Source organism: Ptychodera flava, chromosome 6 (assembly GCF_041260155.1).
Source record: "Ptychodera flava strain L36383 chromosome 6, AS_Pfla_20210202, whole genome shotgun sequence".
Taxonomy (NCBI): domain Eukaryota; kingdom Metazoa; phylum Hemichordata; class Enteropneusta; family Ptychoderidae; genus Ptychodera; species Ptychodera flava.
Window position 1 is genome coordinate 46,557,529 of NC_091933.1, and position 16,348 is coordinate 46,573,876.

A 16,348-nucleotide genomic window follows, 5' to 3' on the forward strand; every position below is an offset into this window, starting at 1 on the left:
TTTGCCAGCTGCCAGCTATTTCCACATTAATGCTACTTCTGTAGTGAAACAAATTAATAATAACCTATTGATTCGGAAATATTTAGCGGCCTCCATACCTTGTAATTCTATGGGAAAAATTTGAGTCCATTTTTCAAAAAAACAAGACAGTAAAAACTTTGTTTGCTCATCAGATTTCAAAATCAGTATGCACAGGCAGTAGATCTACAAAGTCTTGTGAACATTGCAAAGTCCAAATATCTGCTGCACTGAGGCGCATCTGTAGATGTAATTGACATAACTAGAAAAAGCATGACACAATGAACAGATGTCATGGTTGTATGCATTGTCTCTTATCTTTGCGCATCTTCCATAGGTGCACTATTATGGCATATGCTATTTCAGCAAGGAAATAAAGTCAAAATGTTAATTTTGTTAGTGTGAGTTTACAGAAGATATAACTTAATATAAGTGTGTATGACCTTGGCTGTACTGTGCTACTTTCACTGTTAAATAGGTTGTTTTTTTCCTCCCAACAGATTGTTCATTATGTATCAGGAAGTACTTGAGCTACAAGAGTAACTGTCCTACATGCAATACACCAGTATTAGAACCTGAGCTTAGGAACAACAGGGTTCTAGATAACCTGGTGAAAAATTTTATCTCGGTTAGGTAAGAAATTCATGCAACATTAATAATGTCAATGCATCACTTAACTTTATAACAAAAGACGAATGGTATCAATGTACAGGTATAGGTTAAACCCGGAATTCGAATGGACCATGACAAACAAACACACATGTGCAAACGTTCATAGAAATATATGTATTTCTGTACGCTCTTATACACATGGATCAGTGTGTACCGCCATCATATGATCTTTTGGGCATACTGAGCCTGTTGAACACATTGTGTCCTTTTTTATTCCGGAGTAGAACCATTAGTATTGTTGTTTAATTACAAACATTCGTGTCCTACAAGTCAACCACCTGTCTGCCTTTCATCAAATCAATTCCCATCTACTTTGTCATCGTTTGCATTTACCACACCTGATGAAATCAAGAAAGTGATAATGGCTTCACCATCTAAGTCATGTAGTCTCAGCCATCTCCCCAGGATCCAGCCAAAGCATAGCGGCTAATTTGCATAATCATTTGCATATCATTAATTTACATTTGCATACGGATATAAGCTTGCACATGCACCCACACATTTATGTACACTCACAACAAAATGCAATGGTAACACACAAGTATGCAGTTTGAACATAATGGAAACACTTTATTACACTTAAATAAATCATCACAGTATTTTGCAATTAAAACAGAAGATTCAAACAGTAACAGCAAGTTCAGATTGAAAGCAAGCAATGGTTCGTCTGATTGGAGTTTCATTAAATATAGATTGCAAATAAAATTGTCAAAAATTGCCAACAAAGAGGAAAATTCACAAGTTTAAGCTTTACACCATTCAAATGCAATTGATATTTATATCATTTTTGAACGACAAACACCGCGAATAATTTTTCATCACGGGGATCGATTTCAACCATCCCCCCCCCCCCCCCCCCCCGTAACTACCACTGCCAGTGCCACTGAACATCGTCGTTCGATTCTTGATTTAAAAAATACCACCAAGATAATCACAAGACATGAACTAAGTACGACTAGAATCACTCGAAAATCAGGTGTAAAATCTTTCAGAGAACGTGTCAGAGTGGAACCACACGCGACGCCATCGCCAGGATCAATGTCAACACGTTATAAACACGACGGCCAAGATGGCTGCCGCCATTTTGAAATTTATGCAATGTGAACTCGATCGCGATCGTGATCGTACTCGGACAAAAAAAAAGATTATCGTTGTAAAATCACAATCAACCTCACCAGTCAACTGCTTCTCTTGTTTCTTTTGCGGTTCATTTCGTTGATCAAAGCATGGGAATGTGATCAAAGGCCCTGCTAGGGTACACCGCCTATAACTCTGTCAATACTTGTCCGCGATGCATACTGACTAAAGGTCTTTGTTGGTCGTATTCGTAATAGTCGTAGTAGAATGAAAATTTGTGAACAACCCAGCCGATTCTTCTATTGTTTTAACGTTCCTCTCAACACTTCCGGACAACTTATCGGACGCATACCATACTTCACACCTTCCACTCTTTCACCAGGCTGAAAGTTTCAGTGAGCGCTAATGTGTAGACAATGCATGCAACAGCTGGTAGCTACGCAAAGCGTGTGAACTAAAGGATGGCGGGAATATTTTAAAGCGTAGCGGGGAGAATCAAAGCGTAGCGGGGAGAAGCGAAAGCGGAGCGGGACCGCTACGCTAAAATGGGCTGGGGAGAACCCTGAGTCTTGATCCGATTCCAACTCACCTCCTCAAAAAAGTCATCGACCCACTGATACCAACCATTAGTAACATCATCAACCTCTCACTTCAAACTGGCTCTGTCCCTGATGCTTTCAAATCCGCTGTTGTGTCTCCCGTGCAAAAGAAGTCATCGTTGGATCCAGAAGTCCTCAAAAACTACAGACCAATCTCTAACCTGCCCTTTCTCTCAAAAATGACCGAGAAAATCGTTTCAAATAGATTGTCAAATTATGTTAACAACAACTCGCTGTTAGAACCTCTTCAGTCTGCGTATTGCCAATTCCATAGCACCGAGACTGCACTTATCAAAGTTCACAACGACATAACACTATCACTTGATAAAGGACATGACGTCATCCTTGTTCTATTGGATCTATCTGCAGCATTTGACACAATTGATCATAGTATTCTCCTCTCTCGTCTGTCTGATCTCGGTTTGCAAGGTACAGTCCTAGACTGGTTCTCATCCTATCTGTCACACAGGTTCCAATCAGTCACAATCAACGGTCATTCATCATCACCACGTCTTTTAAAGTTCGGTGTACCACAAGGCTCAGTAGTCGGTCCTCAGCTATTCTCACTCTACATAGGTCCTCTTGGTCAAATTATTCGCCATCATGATCTCAAATTCCACCAATATGCCGACGACAATCAAGTCTACCAAACTTTCTCTAGACTAAACACTTCATCTGCAGTTACAACCATTGAGGATTGCCTAGTTGATATCAAAAACTGGATGACACTAAACAAGTTACAACTTAATGATGGAAAAACCGAAGTACTTCACATTCGTTCACGATTTGACCGCTCTCCCTCCACCATTAACAATATTCAAGTTGGTTCAAGTACAATTCAACCATCCACCACAGCTCGCAATATTGGATTTACATTTGACTCAACACACGATTTTAAGCAACATACCGGTATTCTTCGAACTTGCAGGAATATCTACACACATCTACGTCGCATCAGCTTTATTAGGAAGTACTTATCACAAGATGCCTGCAAAAAAAACTTGTCCACTCCACCATCTCCTCACAACTTGACTATTCCAATGCACTCTTGTTTGGTCTGCCACAAGCGTACATTTGCCATCTGCAAAGAGCACAGAACTCGGCTGCTAGACTCATCACACAGACAAGGAAACGAAATCACATCACCCCTATCCTGATGCACCTCCATTGGCTTCCAGTAAAATACAGAATACAGTACAAAATATTACTTCTTGTATACAAATCGCTCCATGGACTTGCCCCCCAATATCTTGCTGAACTCATCAATATTAACTGTCCTCCCAGATCACTGCGCTCAAGTCACAGCCTCACACTTAAAGTACCAAGAACTAGACTCAAATCCTATGGAGATCGCTCCTTCAGTTACGCCGCTGCAATCCTATGGAACCAGCTACCAATCACTATCCGTACTGCTCCCAGTATCACCATTTTCAAATCCAGACTCAAAACACTATTTTTCCAGAAAGCTTATATGTGATTTCTACTCATTGTTCAGCGCCAGTGAGCACTTTATTATAGTGGATACCAGGCGCTATACAAATCATACTTATTATCACAACTGGAAGTTGTGATATAGAGGTGGTTTCAACCGGTGTTTGATGTCGTCCATTTCCGTAAACGACAAAAAGTCAAAAACTGCTGAACAGACTGCGTTGATATTTGGTACCGATACATAGACTGGTTCCAAGGTTCCAATTCCGAAAAATTGAGCCAAACGGAGCGGAGGTTATATAGTTTTGGGAAATTTCTAACCCCCCTTTTTAACTAATTGATTTTAGGGGTCTTTCATATATGTAGTTTTGGAATGTACACCAATCCTGCATTGTGGACTGTTTTATGAGTTGTGGAACAGAAATGAGGTTTTGATGAATGTTAGAAATATGCAGGATGGCTGATTCAAAGTATAAGAGATTTCTATGCTCTTTTGGGTATCAAAAGCAATAAAAAAAAACATATTTCATAGTTTAGATTCTCACTTTTGAAATGACCCTAAGCATTTGTTATGTAAACATCCTTGAGTCAATATACAGACTTTGACATTCCTGAGATTAAGTATCCATGACCTCACATGTTACAGTCTTTCACTACCATGGTATGGCCCAAACCCATTGTTATCAATGGTGAGTGTGGACCTGTCTACAGGAAATTGGGGTGAACAGGTTAGACAATGCCATGACAAGTTGCAAGGTAGCACCAGCATAGAGTCCTACGCATGTCCATGTGTTCTCACAGGAAATTACAGGGAAAAAAATTATTTGAGAAGTTTAGACAATGACCCTAAGCATTTGTTATGTAAACATCCTTGAGTCAATATACAGACTTTGACATTCCTGAGATTAAGTATCCATGACCTCACATGTTACAGTCTTTCACTACCATGGTATGGCCCAAACCCATTGTTATCAATGGTGAGTGTGGACCTGTCTACAGGAAATTGGGGTGAACAGGTTAGACAATGCCATGACAAGTTGCAAGGTAGCACCAGCATAGAGTCCTACGCATGTCCATGTGTTCTCACAGGAAATTACAGGGAAAAAAATTATTTGAGAAGTTTCTCTCCTTTAAATAGAAGTATATTACAATTTAAACCTGTCATGGATGGATTGCTCTCAAATGATCTGAAACACTGTTATTGCCCATTAGCAACAAATCTATAGCAAGATTTATGTAAAGTTCATGAACTTACACAAGGTATTAGACAAAAGATGACCATGACATTTATTTCATTCAGATTTCCTCAGCTTAGTGTATAAATTTTGTAATCTTAATTACTGTCAACTTAGCTTTACTAACTTATTCTAACCTCATTATTCTTACACTACTGTTATACCTTATAACCACAAAATTTCAAGAGATGCATATATGATTGTCACTTAACAAACAATTTACAAATATGTCTTCTGCTGTTTTCTCCATATACATATACATGTCCCTTTTCTCATAAAAATGGGCTTAAAATCGCAATGTGAAAAATAGTCTTTCAGCCGTATGTTGCTCATTGACTTCGTGGTCTGTCTAATTAGTCTCCACGGACACCGTCCGGGGGGGACTTATAGGTTTGGTCATGTCCGTGTGTGCGTGCCTGCGTCCGTGTGTGCATCCGTCCGTCTGTTCACGCAGATATCTCAGACATGCCCTGGTCAATTTCTTTCAAACTTTGCACAAGGATAGTACCCTACCCCATACAGATGCACGTCGATTTGGCCATGTTAGAGGACTTTTTAGTTTACACCACCATAGACTACCATGTATAAGTCAGCTGTCTATAGAATCCCATGTATAAGGCCAAGTAAAATAAAAATTAGTTTGTCATCATATTCATATTGCAAAAAGGATTCAGTGACACAGTTTTTGTCCCCATGGATGAAGTCCAGGGCCTTATAGATTGGGTCATGTCCTCCGTTCACGCAGATATATAAAATATTTTGACAAAATCTCCCGTGACCTCGGTGACCTTTGACCTCAAATATACATATTTGTCCATAACTCAGTAACCACAAGTGCTACACCCTTCATATATGGTATGATGGGACACCTTATGACGCCACATATTGTACCTCATTAATTATGTGCATATCTAATTTTGAGCGAGCCAATAGAGCTAGGTCTGATTTTTGGTATATAGGGATGACTTAGCAATTCAATTTTTTTGACAAAATGTCACATGACCTCAGTGACATTTGACCTGAAATATACATATTTGTCCATAACTCAGTAACCACAAGTGCTACACCCTTCATATATGGTATGATGGGACACCGCATGACGCCACATATTGTACCTCATTAATTATGAGTAGTTTCACAATGTGCCAGTTGTGATAAGTGCCATTGGCGCTATTTTTATTATTACTTATTAAACATAATGCTGGATCAATAATAAATATAATGTTTGATAATAATCATAAATATAATGGTTGATAAAGTTTTTTAATTGTTTGATGTTACAGTCAGCTTCAAAACTTTATGAGAGTGCAATAGCTATACCAGGTATTATAATTGTGACCATGAGAAAAGGATTTCTATTTGCAGCTTTTGAACTTGTCAGAGTGAAATAGTGGCTGTGTAACCATTATGTGAAGAACTTTTGCCTTTATTATGGAGTATTCATGATTTTGGGTACATGTACATGTACATGTATCTCATAACAATTTGAATCTTAATGGAGTAAAAAGGCTAGTAACTCTAACTTTTGATCATTAATTATTATATTTGTTTCATTTTGTATAACAATTGCACGTTCTTGTTCTACTCCCAAAAGCATGTTGAAACATTAGTTTTCTCCACATACTATAGAGTTTATATGTGTAAAATGCTCTGTTATTGTTTATGGTATTTGAATTTAGTCCAGACCAGAATTCACTTGTCAACAATAGCAATGCAGTCTACACATGTACAGGCTGAGTTGACAAGCTGAATACTGTGTATCTCAACATGCTTTGAGAATAATAAGAAGAAATTATCAAAATTATCAACTATCAAAAGTTTTAGTTACTAACCCTTTAGTGCTGTCTTTGTTTTTGCGTAGAATTCCATCCATGAGTTGAATTTAGGTACAATTTACGTCTATCATAAATTGTAGAAACACCAGACTTCACACTGCACTTTCATGCCGTTGGTATGTAAAAGCAGAGTACATGTGTAAGCTCATGCTAGCCCACTTTGTGTTACAGAAAAAAATTACTGAAATCAGTTGTGGCTAATTCAGAGAGTTCTAAAATCGAAGAGGAGACTACCAATACAAGGGCTGAACCATCGGTAACACAAGCTGGAGAACCTATTCCATCAACCAGTACTGCTGTCAGGGAGGAAACTGGACAAACAGAAGTCAAAGACACTGATGTAATATGTTGTAACAACACAGTTTCCATTGGAAATTCCTTCAAGAAGGTGAAGAGTCCTACAAATGCTAAGAAATTGCAGAAAAATCCTTCCTTACAGGACTTCTTGCAAAAGTCGCCGGAAAGTGTCAGACCTGGAGTTGCTGATGCTGGAAGTGATATCACCATGCAAGAAATGACATCTTCTAATCTCAGTGTTGCTGCAGCACAAAGGAATATTCTCAAAGGTAAATTATGTTACTGATAAAATACTTCAGATTACACAAAAAATTTAATTATATTATATCATGCTACCATGCTCCATTCTGATTTGACGAGAGCTCATTCCACCGATGCTAAAATACTGTTTTAGCACTGATAGCGGAGGTAAAACGGGCCCCTAAACCAGCATTTTCGAAAATTGCCCGGTCGGTGCATTTGATCGTACCTATCTAAACCATAGACCCTCGAGAAAAAGCGAAACAGTCCACTTTGTTTCAAAGACCGAAGACCGAATTTTGATACACAGATAAAGTGTGGGTCTGTAACTCACCTCTCGGTGTAAATAAGTTGGGATACATGATGAAAGACATCTCTGAAGCAACACATTTGGGGTGTGATGCACACAAATATTAGTGTGACATAGCGCACCGTGAACTTTGCTTGATATTGCGGGAGTCGAGACGTGATATATCCTACCGCTCTTTAAAATGAAGATAGTATTCGTTCATACACAAATAAATTGACACTTCCTCACAGTAACGGTATGTAAGATATTCTTTACCAAAAGTTTGGGCTGTAACAGACCGGGGTGTCCTAACAATGTAGACCAAGAAGTTCAAAATAACAATGGGATGACTCCTGGCGACTGCGACGAAAGTTGACATCAAATGCAGGGAGCAGTATCAGCGTCCAGCTCTCCCTGCATCGGGCAACACACTCTGCACAACTGTTCATCACAGTTGCAGTCATCGCAAGTCTAGATTATTTCAAAACAGCTTGTTTTCTGCTACAGTTAAAGGGCTGGTGAAGAGTGAAAATGAAATCGCTGAAAATGTGATTTACACTCGTTAAATAATACATGGAAAGGCACAAGCAAACAATTTACGGCGGAAAAATGGTTTAAGTGCGCATTTTCCGGCGAAAAAATGCGTTTTCCGAAGCTCAGTCACATTTTCACGCGAAAAAATCAAACCCGGAAGTGTGACGTCACTTTAAGCGCAGCCTATCTGTACATGTATGGAACACGATGGCGACTTCTGTCGAGTAGCGCGACCAAGACAGTGTTAGAGGACGAACAACAGCTAGATTTTGGGCTGTACATGGCAGCTGTAGGTCTCTATCAAATTGTGTCAGTCATACTGACAAAACGCTCGCTGGCTCCACTGTTATGTTAGTCCTACTGACAAAACGCTCACTCGCACTGTCCGTATTATCCATGGAGGTAGAACTCTTCTGGTACCGCCGTGCCGTGGTATTATCGTACTGTCTTCCATGTCAGTCCTGACAAAACGATATGGGCTGCGCCGCTGATATAGGCCGAAAAGGCTAGGCTGTCATCGCCGAACAAACCGGGGTTGTGAACATTACCGGCCGAAACAATTTGGGCTAAAACCTACAAGTGCCGAGATAGCTAGAAACCTGTGGAAAGTTGTGTATCATGTATCTGTGTATCATTGTATGATCTGTTGCAAGACAGTGCGCGAGCTGCGGTGTTTTCGAATCATGTAGGCCTACGCCTGAAAACTTCTAATCTTTGACATAGTTTTGACGTGAGATTCAGAGCCCATATAAGACGTGGAAAATTGTGTTCTCCATAATCATGACTCGGTATCTCACTTTATATTATTCCCATCGATCTGTAAATGTTGATCGCGACTGTCAAAGGTCACGCCGTGCTGAGCTACACAAGCCAACGGCACATACGTTTTTTCAATTAATCGTTGTACCGCACACGTTTTTAAATTCAATTGTAAATTTCTGATATTTTTCACAGAATTATTTCTTTGGCAATGTAAGCTTAGGTCTGTTGTTGTTCTAACTTCTACAATGAATACACCGTCAAGTGTGAACGGTATAATATTTAATCACCCCTACGTACATCAGACGATCGATTGCGCAACACATGGTTAGGCCACATAGAAATGCTTGGAAAGCAAGCACTGCAGTCGTCTGAGTCGTTCGACATCTTCGGTTAGGTAGAACTCGTGGGGTAGAACTACACCACCAAAATAGTCTAGCCAATCACTAGTTTTATTGATAATCTTATAAATTACGGCTTGTCTTCTGGAAGATTCATGATCGTATTCCGTGAAAACAATCGTCAGTGAAGTGTGTGTAGCGAAGTACATGTACGCGCTTGGCTAGCTCTGCATGACAGGGTGTATTAAACGGCAGATCGTCTATGTAGTCGACACAAACACGAACTGTCTGATACCGGCTACCAAATACTATGAAAAATAGCAAAGAATGAGCTATAAATCACTATTAGTTTTAAGTTGCAGGTAGAATAAGTCTGTGGCTTTGTATAAAATACCTGTTATTACGGCCTCCCCGTATAACGCCGGTAACACAAAGCCCCGGCTGCCATGCAGAGCCAGCGCTTGGCTACAGGAGTACAGGAGTAAAATTAACCCGCTTTGCTTTCACAAATTTGGTCCATTTTCTGGCCAGATCTTCATCCTTTGGCCATTGAAACAATTTTGATACTGACTGAGAACAATGCGCAGCGACACAACGCGTGGAGGGACCGTGGGGCCATGGGCGCTGTCACAGCTTTTTACAATGGATTTCGAGAATGCACACAAAAGAACTGACGTGAATATATCGCCGGCGGTCAATGTGCTGTAAATTACGTCATACCCGACATTTGCCGAAGTGTACCGAAGATTTGTATCTTTGTTGCCAAGGGCGTCGCTAGGGCCTTTATTCGGAACTGGGAGCGCAGTTTTGAAAAATTCCAATGCAAATCTTTTTCTGACCATTTTATTTATCAAAATATACAAGCAATAAAAAATTCATTTTTACTTTTCACCAGCCCTTTAACGTCCAAATTATCCATCAAAAATAGATCCTGTAACTTCACTCATCACTGTGCCACCTCTGAATGTCGCGACAGTCGACGAATACCGCATATACGTGTATGCGGTACAGAATGAGACAAATCTATTTTTAGTATGCCAAAAAAGCCAGAACTATTGTTCTTATGTAAATTTACGAAAAAAATTGTTACATTTTTCTTTTGATTTGAACTCTTGACCCATTTTCTGTGTGACTGCAGCAGGTATTTTTTGACAAGTATAGTGTTCGTGTTGCATGCGAATAAAATGCAATGTCGATATGAACGTAATGCGTATTTATCGTAGGATACTGTGTGCCTGTACGTAATCCCAACTTATAAAAATGCTCGGTCTCGGGCGCAGACTTTCCGACATTCGATCTCTCAGACGTCCGTTTTCTGCATTTGGGGCTTAAAGTGACGAAAATACCCAAACAAGACAACAAAGAAACACACATTGATATAATATAATAGCAATAACCCCCTTTGCAGTCGGGTATACACTCGATTTTGGTACAATTTGCTCCATATAGCACTCGCCTATCGGCTCGTGCTATATGTCGCGCATTGTACCAAAATCTCGTGTATACCCTCCTGCGGCAGGGGTTATTGTTTAAATCAGTAACTCTGTACATGACCACACAGTATATCATGTTTGTGTTGTTACATATACACTTCTATGATGTAGTACAATATGTCATTTTGACCAAAACAGTATTAGATAGATTATTCTCCCTTGCAAAGGTGAAAGAGCAAACTTTACAAGCACTGACATTTAACTAGTGAATTTTCATCTAAAAGATTATGTTGGATCTAAGTGGTTGCCCTCCTATTTGGAGTAATATTGATTATTCATGTCTGACAGCTTGACATTGTTTTGTTGAACCCACAGCTGATTGTCCTGTTTGTGGTGTGAGTGTGCCGCAACAAAACATAAACACACATCTGGATATGTGCTTGGCCGGCAGTGAAAAGAAAGAATCTCTCAGAAGGTATGTAGTGATTTCACTTGAAGTTGAATACATGCAGCATGGATGCTGATCACAAAGTCACTATTACAGTTACAGGGTTAATAACATGATGATCGATGGGGTGGAAAAATTAGTATGATATTTGGTCAAAAAGTTGGAAACTACTGATGCCAACTGTCGGACAGACAGCTGTGTAGTGAATCTTTCTTTATTGAACAGGAGAGCAAGCACTGTACTGTCACTGTAGTGGAAACACTTGAAAAGGAATCCTGCAGGTTTTCACTCCCATACCATACTTGACCAGTCTGATCCTATTGATTTGCTGTTACATGCAAGACTGATTCATTTCTTAATGTCTTGTTTTGTGCATTTTAGGAAGCAGAGCAGTACAACTAAACTTATATATGCATTTTTAGCAGTATAACTAATTGATGCCTGTCAAACTTACACATGCCATTTTAGTGTACTTTTGTCAGTATAATATACCAAGAAACGATTTTCCGGCACTTGTATTGTGTTGAGTCACTACTTCCAATTCAACAACTGATGGCTACAAGTATGTGCTAGAAATTCAGTTCCATCAAAAAGGTGTTTTACGAATAAAAGAGAAGTTTCTATATTTATTTTACTTGGAAAAAGTGTATAGCTTTGATACATGTGTATCTTCATTGTATCATTGAATTCCATTTTTCCTCACATACATGTTTTTCAGTCCTCTAATGCTCTAGTGGAGATCTGTGACACAGTGTTTTTGTAACTTCGTGTACTACACTTTCAGTTCTGGCAAGAGAAAGCCACTGCCAAAACTGGTGCACACCCTCATGTCCGATAAAGATCTCAGGAAGAAGCTTAAAGAATACAACTTATCAGTTCTGGGAAATAGACAGGTAGGAATTATTTTCAAAAGGAATGTGTTTTGTAAAAGTTTGCTTTTAGCTTTCTTGAAAATGCTTACAGTTAACTTTAGACATTACAGCTGCTTTGCCTGGATTATTTCATGTCGTCTTTTTCACAGAATGGTATCTGGTCTCAAATAATTACTCTGTACAAGAACTTCCATCACTGTCATGTGCACATGAATTTGTCTATTAATATGTTCCAATATGGCTGTCAGCAGCCTGTCATCTTCTTCCAATTTTCTTTCACATACAACTATCTATGTGTACCTTTACTAGGATTTAATTATGATACAATGGAGTTGAATGCTGTAATTTCATTTTTCACTGATTCTGTAAGGACTGTCATTTTACAATGGCATTCACAATATTGTATTTGAACCCATTGCAGGCACTTGTGAAGAGATTACAGGAATACACACTACTGTACAATTCGCAGTGTGATTCTGAAAATCCTAAATCAGGTAAATAGTGCATCACTGAAGGGAAGATTCCTCGTATATAATTTAGTAATGCTTTCACCATGATTGTATCTGTCATATGCATGACTGAAATAGATGAAGGCTGCAGAAATATATGTAAATTTGTCAAGCTGTTCTTTGAAATTATCCTTGCCTTTAGACTGTAAATTTTGAAAGTTATTATCATGATAGCCTTTTCTGCTGATTATAGAGGAAATTATGCTAGCGTTATCTCTCGTCTGTTATAAAAATATTCAATTTTGAATTCCTCTGGATTCCTGTTGGACAATTTTGCTGGGTTTATGTGGTAATTTTGAATATAGTGTTGTGTGCCCTACTGTACCGTATAACGATCCTATGGCAATCCTATGGTAGTTTTAGACCCATGGTTGTCCCATAGGTTTCATTAGGGGATATTTTTGTTAAGGGATGAATGTCTCCTGGTCTTTCTCATATAAACACCTGTTATGTTTACCTTGCATATTTTACAGTGGCAGCCATTGTAAAGGAGGTTGAAAATGCAGAGAAAACAAGGACACAACTGGCAAGTACCAGTAAGCAATCTGTAAGTCTGTATTCTTTATCAATTCATTTCATTTTACTTGGCTACTTGACTCCCATTCAAAGCATAAAAAGTGAAAATAATCTCGATACTTTAAAACTCAATACATCCATGTTTAGAGAAAATTATGGCAGTTAATTTTGTAATGGTGATGTGAAGTCTCGGACTAGAGATTACCCTGAATTCTTCGCTTCTTTTTCATTTTAAGAAACTGGTATTTGGAAAAGGCGAGTCAGAAGAAATAATTGAAAAGAAAAAACAAGAATATGGTAAGTACTAGTTGATCTAATTTTGACATTGCATACAATTTCTGCCATACACTAAAAAATTGCAAATCTTGCAACTGCAAAAAATAAACATTAGTATGTGAAAATTTCCTAATTCTAAATGAATTGAACAAACCTTTGTGGTTATCACAGTAATGTATATATGTTGATTAGAATATTGACAAACACTGATATGCAGTGCAACACCAAAAGGCACAGTACTACATGTAGCTGCCATAGAAAGAAATATTAAATATTTCGCCGAAGGCAAAAGAAAATTTTGGCTTTCATATCACTGACTTGTCGTCAAGCCATACTATTCAGAGATCCACTAAAACCCTAAATACATACACTACATTGTATAATGTGGATTTTTCCATAATGAAAACAATAAATTGCGACGTCAGTTCTTTGCTATCATTGTAGTTTCTCAGCCACAGAGGCACAATGTGCATGAGTTAAGTCTGAATAACAATGAGTGGTGTCCTTTTAGGTGTGTGAATTCCTTATCTGCCAATTCAATAAAAAATGGTATTGAGCTGAAACCTACAGATCTTTTCACTTACTTGGTTTGGTTCTGTATATTACAGCATGTTAAAGTCAGTAAAAATCATGTTTAAACTATGTTTTCAAATGCTTTCCGATATCAAAAGTCTTTGTAGAAATGTCTCGTATTGGACATGTTAATTACTATACTTTATTGACACACTTTACCCTAAGGAAAGGGTAAAGTCATGTTATGCCTTGCTGGTTTTAACAAACTTGACCTAATTCTGACGTCTGACTTTGCAAGATAAGGGTGAAAATTTCACCATGTAGAAATTTGGTTTAACAAAAATGGATGACAGTGTTGTGATTCAATATTTTCTCTCCCAGCAAAGGAACACAGTACACAGTTTCAGCAGCTGATTGAAGGTATCAAAATGAGAAGAAACAAAGCAAAATCACAGAAGACAGAGACTGCCATCAAAGAATGTGAATCCTCGACCACTCCAGCTGCAAGTAAGTCTGATACATTGCAGGCAGAGCCTTCAGGTGCCACACAGATGGAATTAGCATCAGAGCTGCCAGAAAAACACCAAGAGACTGCATCTGAATCTGAAAACAAAACTGGTCCTTCAGTGGTGTCACATGTAGACTCTGCTTGTGTTGAATCCACTGTTGCTATGGAAACAGACCAAGTAGCACAAATCAAACCTGTTGACTCAGGCATCGATGAAAAGACAACCCACTCAACGCCATCAAGTACGGAGAAGGGAGAGCTGACACTTCCTCTCGGGAAGAAACCTTTTCATAATCTTGGTGAAAATGTAATGAATTTCACAGACAGTGACTCAGACTTCTCAACAAATGCATTTCCCGTTGCTGGCTCCAGTTCAAGTTCCAAATCAAAGGGAAAAACCCCAGCAAGAGGGAAAAGGAGGAAGAAGGTTTTTAAAGAAAAACTTGAATTACCAAGTAACAAAGACAACAGTGAAATTCAAGAACAACAGACAGAACCAGCAGGTACTGGGTATTTCATTCATGTGCTCTTTTTATTTTGATTACCCAAGGCACATATTTCAAGTACTGAATCAACTCTCTTTGCTTTTGTGACCAGTTGTATATCGGTACAATTAATCAGATAAAGACTTTTATGAGTTGACATCATTTTATGTAACACTTTTGATTTTTCCTTTTAAACTACTTGCCTCCTTTTGATGTGGTCTGACCATAGTATGGTTGAGACGGCAAGTGTTATCATTTCGAATACATTCTTTTTCTCAAGTATTCCTTTTTTTTTGGATTGTAGCTCCCAATACCAGCAGTGTATTAATATTTTGCATTTGTTTGAATATTAGCTTGCAGGCTTCATACTATCACATACAGTATACATTCATTTTCTGAAAGTTGCCATGAATTTGCAACGTTATGCCAAGAACATTGCTGTATCTGTTTATGTCGTACAAGAAAATTATATGTTATGTTGGAAATTTTGGGGCTTTCATACAAGTGTCATAGGCTGATTATTTTGTACACTTATTGAGGATTTACCGCCTACCCTTACAGGCCCTGTCATTGACAGTTCAGAAGATTCTAAAGAAAGCACTCCATCACCCAGCATATTTGGTATGTATCAAATTGTATCAGTCCACAAATGATCATTATTCCAGGCCTAACTACAAATCATTAAACACATGATACTCACTTTCTGTGGTCTATCTGACAGGCCAGTGAATTTGTGTGGTTTAGGATCTAAGATGACAATCCACCTTAGCTGCAACATTTTACATAATTTTCACAATTTTGCTTTTAAAATAGACTTAGTTTGTGTAAATGTATGTATCTACAGAAGTGTTAACAAATACTATTAACCCTTTGAGCACCAAAGTCTATTTTTGTCCGCTACATAAAATAAACTCCTGTCAGTTTTTCTCAGAATTTTGTCAAAATTTTGAGAAAAAACTGTAGCCAATGAAATGTGATGTCTATTTGGTCCAAAATTATCAAAAAAATTACAGAAAAATTCATAAAAATTGGTAAAATTTTGAACTAAAATTTAGGCGGGAGAAAATTACACACACGCTCAAAGGGTTGAACACACCGGTATACTTGTGCTGCATTGCAATATTTGATCAAGGTTTATAATCTAGTGCCCCTCTTAATCTACTGCCACGGTGTATGCATGTATATTATACAAAATCCATTGACCAAGGGAGGTGTATGCACAGCGTGCATGAGAATACTCATTGAAACAATACATCGATGTGGAAGACATTGCACTGAGAGTTTCCCTACTGGGTACTGTATTGTCTGTTTTCTTTGTAACATGACCATTTTTCGAAAATGGTCAGAAATTCTGCTAAATTTACTCACCAATTTTCTGTCACAAATGAAAGGCAATTTCTTTTATGGATAGAATACAAAGCAAATACCTAAGAAAATAACAAGATATAATGATGACCATAA

At 38.3% G+C, this 16,348-nt stretch overlaps 1 protein-coding gene across 1 annotated transcript in view; it reads left to right on the plus strand.

The window, feature by feature from the left end:
* The window catches only part of LOC139135983 (E3 ubiquitin-protein ligase RAD18-like), a 30,493-nt gene that overhangs the window by 6,276 nt on the left and 7,869 nt on the right, over positions 1 to 16,348 (plus strand). The window contains exons 3-11 of the mRNA XM_070703793.1: positions 519 to 651; positions 7,039 to 7,433; positions 11,136 to 11,235; positions 11,993 to 12,101; positions 12,502 to 12,574; positions 13,063 to 13,136; positions 13,342 to 13,402; positions 14,276 to 14,905; positions 15,449 to 15,508. Coding sequence (XP_070559894.1) covers positions 519 to 651; positions 7,039 to 7,433; positions 11,136 to 11,235; positions 11,993 to 12,101; positions 12,502 to 12,574; positions 13,063 to 13,136; positions 13,342 to 13,402; positions 14,276 to 14,905; positions 15,449 to 15,508 — 1,635 coding nt within the window. The remainder of the gene's footprint in view (positions 1 to 518; positions 652 to 7,038; positions 7,434 to 11,135; positions 11,236 to 11,992; positions 12,102 to 12,501; positions 12,575 to 13,062; positions 13,137 to 13,341; positions 13,403 to 14,275; positions 14,906 to 15,448; positions 15,509 to 16,348) is intronic.